This window comes from Anabrus simplex, chromosome 1, assembly GCF_040414725.1.
Source record: "Anabrus simplex isolate iqAnaSimp1 chromosome 1, ASM4041472v1, whole genome shotgun sequence".
Lineage (NCBI taxonomy): Eukaryota > Metazoa > Arthropoda > Insecta > Orthoptera > Tettigoniidae > Anabrus > Anabrus simplex.
Window position 1 is genome coordinate 995939827 of NC_090265.1, and position 12829 is coordinate 995952655.

Genomic DNA, 12829 nt, shown 5'->3' on the forward strand with positions numbered 1-12829 from the left:
AGTAGCAAACAAAAAGTTTCTCAACTGTTACTCTCACAGTCATCCTCCGATGGGAGTACTACCTCTGTGTTTTGTAAAGACTTGTGTGAAGATTTGGTTTCTTCGAACATTCCACTCTGGAAATTGAACAATATTAAACTGAGAGATTTCTTAGAAAGGTATGGGCCGTGTAATTCCGGATGAGTCTACTCTGAGAAAGAACTACTGTATGTATTCCAATGCTATGACGACACAATAAGGAATACACATAAATAATACTCATAAATAATGATACAATAAGGAATATCAGAGAAGAAGTCTGCGGAAACAAACCAGTGATGTAGAGGGCCCTTACATTGCCAATGTTATCATGGGCATGTTAGAAGTAGATAGGCCTGGAAAATATTTTTGCTCACGACCCAAGTTTTGCAATCTGTGAACCATTCTACAATATGTCGCCTCTTCGATAAATCGATGGAACTACTATGGCCTGAGGGTGTAAGGTATGATGAAGTTCTGCTCTTTGTGACTGATGCAGTGCCTTACACAGTTAAAGCTGCTAACGTAATCAAAGTATTTTACTAAAAAATGGTACATGCAACCTGCCTAGCTCACACTTTTCATAGAGTGGCCGAAGAAGTCAGATCAAATTTCCTTGAAGTTGACAAGCTTGTGTCCCTAACTAAGAAGGTTCGTACTAAGACTCCATCATGCAGGAAACTTTTCAGATCCTAAGCACCCAACATTCCATTACCACCGCAACCTTGTATCACACGATAGGGTATGTTGATCGACGCCTGTAGTATTTACTATTGTGACCACTTTCAGACAGTGAAGCATGTAATAAATTCTTTCGATATACAAGATGCCATGGTCATTCAGATGGCTCAAGAATTGTTTTCAGATGCACAAATGGAGGAAAAACTAGCATGCATCAAAGCAAAATTCAGTTCCTTCTCGTCAATTATTACACGTCTTCAGGAGAGAGGCGTGGCTCTAGAAAAAATTATCAATTTAGTCAGAACAGCCACAGATGAATTAAAATGCATTTGTGGCGATTTTGGTGTGGCAGTGTCAAACTGAAACGTGTTCTTGACAAGAACTCGGGTTTTAATGTTTTATGCTCCATCTCTCGGATTTTGGTGGGTGAAGATTTCAGCATTATTGACATTGAAGAAGAACTTACATCCAATGATTTAGTGCACTTCAAGTATCCTCCAATAGCATCCGCAAACGTTGAAAGGAGCTTTTCAAAGTACAAAAACGTGTTGGTCAACAATTATCGTTCTTTTTCCTCTGAGAATCTATGAATGGTCACAGTCCTCTACTGTAACGCGAAGTGAGGTAGGCCTGTATAGCCTGTCATGTATTAAGTGCACATTTTTCCTATTACCTCTCATCCGATAAAGAATTCAAGTACCTAATGGCAAATTTCTCTCTTTTTTGTTCTTCAGATGTTACAGCCTTAAACTTCCCAATACCATGAATGGTTATTTTCCTTGAAGAAAAGAACACAGAACTTGGAGTGCCAAACAATAGACCGAAATAGTAACCAGTATTTGTGTGCAAATAATTTGCATTTGTCAAATAATAATTAAATTATATTAGGCACCTATTAAAATCATTTCAACATACAATGACTTAGTCGGTTTGCATTTTTTGTGTAATAAAATTATGTGTTTCATTCAAATTTTTAGGTCACCTTTTTTTTTTTTAGTTTTTTGGTCCTTTTATGGGATATTTGCAGTCATTTTATAAACATTCTTAGGTCATCAAAATCCAGGCCCTGGTCATTAGAAACAATTGCTATCAGTTTGCACACGATAAATTTTCCTATATTTAAACAAAAACTAAAACTTTTAGATGCATTGGTCACTTTAGAAGAATATGAAAATGCTAGGTCTAAACCAACTTTTGTATCAAATTGAACACCATGATATCTTCATCATCTTAGTGTTTATACTGCTTCATTGGAAGGTCTGCTCAATGGCACTTTCTTGTGCCACTTAACATCATGGCCTAGTGCACCTCTGGAGGTAAGATTTGTCTGCCTTACCATCATTCAGTCTTTCATAACATTTCATCTTTGGACATCCTCTTGGCCTACTACCTGATATCAAACCGGGCGAGTTGGCCGTGCGATCAGGGACATGCGGCTTTGAACTTGCATCCGGGAGATAGTGGGTTTGAATCCCACTATCGGCAGCCCTGAAGATGGTTTTCCGTGGTTTCCCATTTTCACATCAGGCAAATGCTGGGGCTCTACCTTAATTAAGGCCACGGCTGCTTTCTTCCAACTCCTAAGCCTTTCCTATCCCATAAGACCTATCTGTGTTGGTGCGACGTAAAGCAAAAAAAAAAAAACTGATATCAACACATGCATCACTGATTTTGCCATAGAGTTCTCACTGATGCGCAGATTATGACCATATCATCTTCGCCTTGACTCTTGTATCTTTCCATCAATTGGAGAGACACCAAATATTTTACGAACATGTTCTTCAATTTATCTAATATTGTTATTCCTACAGACCATCTCAGCATTTCTGTCTCCATGGTATGGATAATATCCTCAATTTATCTAATATTGTTATTCCTACAGACCATCTCAGCATTTCTGTCTCCATGGTATGGATAATATCCTCACGTTTCTTTGACAATGGCGAACACTTTCAGCGTTACAAAGCCATTGGTTTGACAACAGCACAGTACAATTTTGCTTTAACTTCTAAAATATATCGCAGTCAGCAATGAAACACGAACCTAGGTACCTATAACAGGTAACTTTGTTCAATTCAACTCTGGCAATCATGAGTGAACTGCTGGCTTGGTCAACATACTCTAGATCAGGGATGTCAAGATCAAGCACATGCAAGGCAAGCTGCATGCAGGGGGTTCTTACTCCCGTACAGTCTCGGCTGGCACACAATGAATCGCGTGGAGAAATTCGAAGGAGATGCATAAGGGGTGCACAGTATTCTTTCCTTCATTGCAAACGAAGTACCTCTAAATGACAGCAGTCGTCCTTCACCAATATCATTAATAAGGTACTGTAAATTGTTAATTTAAATGAAGTAATAATGAACACATTATTGATATACAGAGTGTTAACAAATGAATATCAGAGTTTTAACGCCTTATAATACTGAATACGTTAAACTTACAGTTATACATTATATGTCACATGAAAGAGCAACTCAAACAGTTTTGTTTGTTGGCACCAGTGCGCATGTACGTGCAATGGTTTCGCCGCAATCCGCTAGACAGCGGTAGTAGCAAAGATGGCGACTAGTGAACAGAAAGCTTTTTGTGTTTTGCAGTTTGCAAAGACAGAATCTGTAGTTACTGTGCAACATGCGTTCCGCATTAAGTTCGGTTGTGATCCTCCAAGTGATAACAACATTCGCAGATGGTATCATACGTTTGAAGACACCGGTTGCCTTTGTAAAGGGAAGAGCAAGGGACTACCAAGATTAAGTGAAGAGACTGTTAAGCGAGTGAGTCATTCACTTGTAGCCCAAAGAAATCAGTCCGGAAGGCTAGTCGTGAATTACAACTTCCTGCGTCGACCATTGGAAAGTTGTAATAAAACGCTTACAGCTACGTCCTTACCGTTTACAGTTATTACAGGCTCTAAAGCCGGCAGACCACAGATTACATGCCAACTTCGCAAACGACATGTTGTTATATGATTATGAGTTTATGAATCGTGTTGTTTTCAGTGATAAATCGGTCTTTCACCTTAGTGGACATGTAAACACTCATAATGTGCGCATCTGGGGCTCAGAAAATCCTCACGAGCAATGGCTCTTCCCTCAGTTGGAAGAAAATGAGCCAGAGAACTTCATTTTCCATCAAGATGGTGCGCCACCTCACTGGCATAACGACGTACGCGATTGGTTGAACGTCACTGTACCCGAGCGCTGGATAGGCCGCAAGGGCCCCAATGACAGGACTTGCTTGGGATGGCCTCCACGTTCTCCTGACCTAACGCCATGCGATTTTTTTCCTTTGGGGCTTCATCAAGGATCGTGTGTACGTGCCTCCGCTACCAGCTGACCTTCCTGAATTAAGAAACTGGATTGAAGCAGCTGTTGCTGAGATTACTGAAGACACACTTAATAACGTTTGGGAAGAACTCGACTATAGACTTGATGTATGCCGTGTAACAAATGGTAGTCACATTGAACATTTGTAAAGTTCGTAATAAAACTGTTTGAGTTGCTCTTTCATTTGACATTTAATTTATAACTGTAAGTATAATGTATTCAATATTATAAGGCATTAAAACAAAGACAATAGGATTGGAGGCTACATAAATGCTACACACATTTACCAAATATTAAACAGAGAATCTAATTCTGACATGTTCAAGGTACATTAATAAATTAAGAGTATTATCATTGACTAAACAAAGGTGTGGTACAATGACTCAAAAGCATTCTGGTGAACACTTGTCTACACCCTGGACATCATGGATTTGCTTCCTCTGAAATTATTTTTTTTTAAGTTGCCTAAAAGCGACCCATTTATGTTTACTGATTTCCTGAGCCCTGCTGACGTTCGTTGGCAATAATTTGGTCAATTTTAGGCTTAATGGTGCTCGCAGACAGTATTTTCATTACTGCATTGAGACGTATGTCTGTTAGCCAAAATCAGAATCAAGATTTGTTAAATCTTCATTCTGGAAAAGAACCATTCACATCTGTAATTACTTCCAAAGATTGAGAAGATTTTGTTGCAAATGTTCGGAGTTGTGGGAAGCGTAATGGGACAAGTGTTCAGTAACAGTCAATTTCCCTTCTTTGTACTCTTGCTTCAGCCGCATGTCACATATTAACTCTATATCAATTCTATAAATGTAAATTCTGGGGTGCGTCTTCTGGTTGCACACTAAACGGTACAGAAAAGAGCTGGAACTTTCCTTTCATAACATCAAGGCCCTGAAACCTCCTATCCTGTACTGATGTGCATGATACAGCTCATAATGATTCTTAAGATTAAACCTTTTGTAGACATGCTTTTTACAGACTACGCACTGAGCTTCTCCTTCATGTTTGCGACTTAGGAAAATCTAATCACCAAGTTTATACAAGGAGTAATTCTAATACCACCTATTCAATACAATTTATTCCACTATTGTGTGGTTAAATACACATGGAAATTACCAGAAATTTGAAGGGTACATGTTTTGCCCACTATATATTGGGCATCATCAGCCTCAAACAATCTTAAAACACACAATGGTCTAAGGAGTCATAATAATTTACATAAAATGTATTGATGAATATTTAGAAATGTTAATACTGTGGATGCAAAATGTTTACAGTACTGCATAAAACAGAACTTATACTAAAATAACTTTGAAAAATTGAAATGTTCATCTAAAAGTAATTGTCACACATTGTTTTTAAAAAATAATCCATGTCTGACACTGAAATGGATCTTTCTGATAAAAAGCTTGAACAATATATATTACATTTGGAAAACAGAATATCAAAAATAAGGCATCACAGGATAAGAACAAGACAGTTAAAAGATACAGTATTTGCTCATGTTTGAGGCCAATATTTAAAATAAGGATGAAAATATATAGTCGAATTGGAGGCGGTATAGATTAAGACGTTTTGGAAAGTTGGATAAAAATCATAGTATATCGTGAAATGCTAAAAAACATCAATGAATTTGCCGTAAGCGCTGCTAAAATTATCCAAATAAAAGAAGGTAGGTTGGATGACAATTTCGTGTAACCAGAAAATGCCTCATGTAGACGTGGATGTCCGTAGTAAACAATATTGTCAATTTATTCTCAAGATGTAACGTATATCCTAATGTAACTGCAGCGTTAGTCTGTTTGAAGTTCCTACTTCTAGTGTAGAATTTCCATGTGTATTTAACCACACAATAATGGAATAAATTGTATTGAATAGGTGGTATTAGAATTACTCCTTTTATAAACTTGGTGATTAGCTATTTTTCAATATGGAATAATGACGAGAATAATGGTTAGGAAAATCTACAGTTACTGTTCATCTTACCATTTTCATCTTGCATCACCCTTTCGTTTCATGTAGCATGAAGAAATCTGGTTTACTCTTTCCTGCTGTGAGCAAACATACTGTCGGTTCAACTCCCCTCCCTCCTGCCTAAAGAGGAGAAGTTCTGCCCATTTCTAGGTTGTGCGATGTCTTACTATGAGCACTGTTTGACATGCCTGCTCTAGATATTCCATTTTATTGATTGCACACCTTTTGAGTTGTACCCTCCAGTGCTGAACTAGACGTTCAAGACCATTTAGAGTGTTGATGACTACCATAACACCATTAGCATACTGCACTGTCCAAGGTGGTGGTGGTGCAAGAAGGTCTCCAGTTACGGTGTCCATACATAGAGCAGCCAGCCCCGTAGTGTAGGGGTAGGTGTGCCTGTCTCTTACCCGGAGGTTCCAAGATCAATCACCAACCAGGTCAGGGATTTTTACCTGCATTTGAGGGCTGGTTTGAGATCCACTCAGCCTATGTGATTACAACCAAGGAGCTATCTGAAGGTGAGACAGCGGTCCCGGTTATGAAAGCCATGAATAATAGCCGAGAGAATTTATAACATACGTTACATCTTGAGAATAAATTGAAAACATTGTTTACTACAGACATCCATGTCTACATGAGGCATTTTCTGGTTACACAAAATTGCCGTCCAACCTACCTTCTTTTATTTGGATAATTTTAGCAGCGTTCACAGCAAATTCATCTATGTTTTTTAGCACTTCACAATATACTATGATTTTTATCCAACTTTCCAAGACGTCTTAATCAGCCTTTGGGCTGAGCGGTGGTTGCTTGGTAGGCGAAGTCCCTTCGGGATTGTTATGCCAGAGATTTTGTTTTTTTATGCATAGAGTAAAGAGTAATGATGCAAGGACAGATTCATGGTGAACGACAGCACCGATGGGAAAAAGTTATGTGCATCCATAGCATACAAAACTTGAAACATCATGGTACAGTAGTTGATCCAGTTAATGTAGTCTTTAGACACTTGGTGTAACCTTATGAACAGCCATATAAGATCGTGTGGGATCCGATCTAAAGCTTTCTCTAGGTCGGAATGCCACATGAAGCACAATGTCATGAGCAAATAACCAATGCTTTGAGTGTTTCTGCCCATTCTCTTTTTTATTTCTTTGAGTAATTCATCCATGATGATAACAAATAGGAGAAGTGAAAGCACACTCCCTTGTTTCCATCCCATTCGAACTTTGAATTCTTCGGTCTCTCCTACTTTGGTCCGAACTTTACAGATGCAATTGCTCTACATACCTCTTACCACCTGGATCAATTTAAGTGAGACCTTTCTCTTCTCCAGAGCCAACCAAATCCAAATCCTATCTCTGGAAATACAATCATATGCTTTCTTCAAGTCTATACTTTTTCACAATCTGTCCCACTGCAAATATCAGGCTAATCTTCCATCATAAATCTATGTTGTTCCTCTTCAGTTGTAGTTTCACCAGTGGCCTTAATCTTTTTTCTAGAATTCTTTCATTACATGCAGAGTCAGGGTAATTCCTCTGTAGTTTCCTTTCTTATTATAGGGACAATAATTCTCTTATCTCAATCGTCTGGGATATTCTAGTCTCTAGGCTGCTTTAAACACCCTACTTCACGAATATATTCCAAAATTCCAGAAGCTTGAATCATTTCAATACTTATTTCATCCACTCCTGGGAATTTCCCACTGCTCATCTTTTTTAGTGCTGATTCTACTTCTGACAGAGTTACATCATTCTCGTCATGTGGATCATCCATTAATGTCACAGATTCCTCATTTAATTTGTGTAGGTCCCATTTCACACTTACCGGGCGAGTTGGCCGTGCGGTTAGGAGCGTGCAGCTGTGAGCTTGCATCTGGGAGATAGTGGGTTCGAACCCCACCATCGGCAGCCCTGAAGATGGTTTCCCATTTTCACACCAGGCAAATGCTGGGGCTGTATCTTAATTAAATGAGGATCTTAAGGTGCCAAAGTGAAAAAAAAGCATCTATTCTGATAAACTAATAGACAGAAATCAGTGGTTGTAAGTTCTAGAAGGAAAGTGGGCAGTAATGACCAGAGAGCATAACACAAGTATGAGGATTCCTGTTGCTGCCACACATATTTCACAAATTGTGAGGTCCTGGAAAAAGTTTTTTTTTTTTTTTGCTAGTGGCTTTACATTGCACCGACACAGATAGGTCTTATGGCAATGTAAGGAAAAGAGTAGGCTATAATACTTATGTTACTGACTGTAAAGAGAAGATGGGCAAGTAGGTTGAAAGGCCTAATATGAAGGTCATCAAATGTGGCATCTGACCAGTTGAGACCATTACAGTTTCAATCAACTCATCTAGCAATCAACTACATAACATGGTAGTTTTGATAAAACTCTAGGATAGTGGGTACCAATTCAACATTGTGATGAATTCTGAGTAACACAATCATCAAAACTAAGACAGTGAATTAAAGAATTAATTGACCTCCTTTCAGTATTTATGCCAAGCGACTCAAGGCAAGGCAAAAGCAGTTCAAGTCCATTCAGGTGCGTGTACCATAACCATTAGGCCTAACATTTAAAAGTAATTGTTGGTCAGGATAGGTAGTTTCCGATAAATGCCAGTACCCTCCCCCTCATTACCAGTCCCTGGTATGTTAAAGAGTACACCTAACTGCATTTTAGAATGTGTAACTTATGTTAACTGCAAATGACCAAGTTCATAGAACTACCACAGATTTACAGACGTTTAAGGACCCTTTTTCAGGACAAAACTAAAGCACTCTGGTGTCTCTTAAAGTCAATGGAACTTGAAGAGAAGTCGATCACACAGTAGTATACACACATAAGGAAGTAAGTACCTTTTTACAGTACAAGTCCTATACAAATATTAAAATCATTACACAGTGATGCGACATAAACATAGTCATGTATTGAATCATACATAGATTATCTTATTTAATGTTTGCACTTGACAAATGCTGCATGTGAAACAGAAACGTATATTATGCTACACTATCAATTTTATTTTTCAGGTGTTTTATTCAAGTAACTACCTTCGGGTGTAATTACATTAAAATGATGACCACAAGTCTTAACTATTCTTGTAATTATCTGCACATAACGTAGGAAATGAATACTGAATATCATTTATTAAAAATTCTAACCAAATCTACAAAAAAAAAAAAAAACCCATTACTGAATGGATTGCATTTACTACATTATATAGGCTAAAGGCCAGCCAATACATACTGCATAGCCTACATAGCACAGCTAAATATACCATATAATTGTCAATGTACCGGCACCGGCAGGTCAGTCTTTTACAGTAAATTCCCACGATCAATCAAGAACTGTTTTGCTTCAAACCTGAAGATCATTTATTTGCGACCCTGTAATAGAAATCAGCCCGGTGCCAGTGACCTAGATATTAAGCCCCTTAAAACAAGTCATCACCATCAAATTCAAACCTCTAATTTTCTATCTATGGTAGCCTAAAATGTATCACGCTATGCAGTGACGAGGGAACGATCACCCCTCTCATAACATTAGAGCGATTCATGAATGACGTTTAAATACGCCTTTAGGCATATCTATCATACCATAATAAAAACCATAAATTGGATACGGCTAAATAATGGCTGGCAGAGAGATTAAAAGTCAAAATACATCCCTGATTATAATACGTAGGCCTAAGGTAAACGAAATTAACGCCCGACTCCAATGTTCGCAAATACACCGTAAATATATAACAAATATAATTATTATTATTTGATACATTCGTAGTACAAAAAAGACTATTATAATATATTCGTTGACCAACCTCTGCTAATTTGGAGCTATCTGATACCGGTCCATATTCCATTTTTTCGAACAAATAGGGCACTGACGTATTCGAAGTCTTTTCATTCGACATAACTTCCTTTCCCAACAGGCCTCGAGAAAAAATATAACTAAACCCCGTCTCTGTTCTCAAACGTCTTTCCTGGACTTATATCAGGCGTTTCTCTCTACTGTGCTGCTGTTCAGCTTCTCATTTTCTGATAAGGGGTCTTATCGGACAGTTCAGTGCAGGGAGTAAAGAATACAGGGAGGCGGGAGATGCATCGGTAGAAATGGTAAACGAATATCGATATATCGGAAATATCGATATTTTGCGTGGAAAATATCGATATTTTGCGTGGGAAATATTGATATATTCACATCGATATTTTGAGGTTCGATATATTGTCGATATCGATATTTTGTGCCCATTATATCGATATTTCTGTCTAATTTAATACTTTTGGCTACGATGTGATTCTTTTTCAGGCCCTTTCAATATTTGCATGCTACAGTTACGAAATTTGAATATTTTTTTCTCAATTCATTTCGGTAAATACAGTGATAATATCACAACTCGTCCATCGTGCATATCTTGTAAGTCAGTTATGCCGCCAGCCGCAGCATGCCCAGTCGTTAAGTACGTTGTCATTGTTGTCGGTGAGGTACAGGAAAGTTGTGGAATATTGTTGGCGGTTAGTGCTGCTCGTACTTCATAGTGTTGCTTTAAGTGATTCATACGTTTACATATTTTAGTGGCACTGTACATAGTTTTCAACAAGTAGTTTCATAAAGGGCTCCAAACAAAAGTGACGTGTAGAGATATTTCGTAAAAATCAATAAAACTGAAGTTAAGTGTAATACCTGTGCCAAAATTTTGAAACGTTCCGGCAATACCACAAATATGAAGGCTCGTTTGAAGATACATAGGCCCCTACATTAAAACACGAAATACTATATGCGTCGCCTGTTAAAGGAACTTCAAGCATGAAATGAATGCCTAAGTCAGTGGTAGGGAGCAGTAAATCGTTCTTTAAAATCTGGTGAGGCTGAAGCGCTTCCTACAACATCCTTCGCAGCATCTGCGTCTGTATCATCACTGGGAAATGTTACTGGGGGGTTCCCTGCATCCACTACATCGGTCACCAACGCTGAGTTCTCGTCACCGAGTACGTCCACAGCTATCCGGCAATCGTTAGGAGACATTAAGAAATTTTCAGGTTATTTTACTGAATATTTTGGCCCTTTATTGTAGCTAGACAACTTGGATTTCATTTTTAACCATTTACGAGATTACCGTGTTTTATAAATAATTAATGTATTTTAGATGTATTAAGAAGAAAGTTGGCCTATTTTTTAAAGAGCCGTTAGCTGTCTATTACCCGTTTATTTCATTGAAGAGTTTTCAGTCTTACAATAATGGATAATAGCACCAATATTTTAAAACCGATATATCGGCGATATATCGATATTTTGAAGAACGATATATCAATGGCATCGATATTTTAATACCGATATATCGAAAATCCGATATATCGATATTCTGAAAAGTTTTGCTATCACTATGCCAAGACCGACTCCAATCCTCAGACCTTAATGCTACTCTCGATCGTTCAAAGATGGCGAATCGAGTAGCCGTAATTGTTGGAAATCTGGATTTGTTTTGGTTTGTTGTTATGGTATGTACTCTGTGTAATTTGATGAAAGTTGACGATAAATGTTAAGTTTCTTTGTAGAATATAAGTGTGCGAGTGTATTTATATGAGTCAGTGGACACATACGATCTGTAATTATACGCAGTAATGTGGGAATATGCTTGATTTGATCGTGTTTTTACCCAGAACATGAGTGCACTAGGTGGAACAGGTTTTAGTCTAACTATGACAATGCCTCTCGTACAACTATTCTTAAGTTTCCTACGGAATAGAACATTAAGATAGAAATGGATTAGGAATATACTTCATGATTATCTTGAAGTCCATGACAAAACTGTAGCGTGCATACATCATTTTGAGAATAAATCTGAGGTTAGGGCCATTTCCCTACTTCCAAACTATTCGTGTTCCTCGAACAATTTAATTATATTATAATTGATATTGTGTTATTCCGTCATGCTTCCGTTATGCTTCAAAGTGTCGAGTGATTTAGATGGAAGTTTATTTTACAATAATCTGTGCTTTGCCTGCGGAAATGTTTGGCTGGATCTTGGAGTATAACAAAACGTATAAGTGTGACAGTTGTAGCAATCTGTATACTGTTACACAGAAGAAATAGTGACTTAGAGGAATTAGCTGGGTTTGTAACGTAGAGTTTTAGACTGCCAACAACCTTCCGATTCATGTTGTGGTTATCTGTTATCAAGCAGACTGCACCGAATTGAAGCTCGTGCATGTGGTTAAATATAAATGTTTAGTCATAGAGTTCTTGCACTCATGTTCTTTAATGACTAAAAACCTATTATGTCTTTAGTGTCTGAACGTTTCATTACTAAGGTTACTATCATTGTGTGAAGCGCTGTTATGCCATATGTCAACATTATCTTAACATTACCAGGGTCATTCGTTGGGTTAACATAATCATTTCGGGTGTACTTGGGCTAAGTTAAAGCGCTGGCCTTCTGACCCCAAGTTGGCAGATTCGATCCTGGCAGTCTGGTGGTATTTGAAGCTGCTCAAATACGTCAGCCACGTGTCGATAGATTTACTGGCATCTAAAAGAACTACGGCAGGACTAAGTTTTGGCACTTCGACGTCTCCGAAAACCGTAACAAATGTAGTTAGTGGGACGTAAAGCCAATAACATTATTATTTCGGGTGTACTTCCTATTCGTTGGGTGCTAAATTTAAGAAATTGTCCACCAATTCAAAACTTTTTTTTTGCTAGTTGCTTTACGTCGCACTGACACAGATAGGTCGTATGGCAACTATGGGATAGGAAAGGCCTAGGAGTAGGAACAAAGCGGCCGTGACATTAATTAAGGTACAGCCCCAGCATTCGCCTGG

The 12829-nt window shown here is 38.1% G+C and overlaps 1 protein-coding gene across 3 annotated transcripts in view; it reads right to left on the reverse strand.

Annotated features, from left to right (window-relative positions):
* The window catches only part of LOC136857880 (aldehyde dehydrogenase family 16 member A1), a 188573-nt gene extending 178507 nt beyond the window's left edge, over window positions 1-10066 (reverse strand). For 2 of the 3 annotated variants that reach the window (XM_067136912.2, XM_067136911.2), the window contains exon 1: window positions 9829-10066. Coding sequence is in view for 2 of the 3 variants with exons in the window: in XM_067136911.2 (XP_066993012.1) it covers window positions 9829-9921 (93 nt within the window). In the remaining variant the exon portion in view is untranslated. Of the gene's footprint in view, window positions 1-9607; window positions 9639-9828 lie in introns of those variants that run through there. The other variant, XM_068225325.1, reaches the window with a different exon arrangement.
* Between the last annotated feature and the right edge of the window lie 2763 nt (window positions 10067-12829).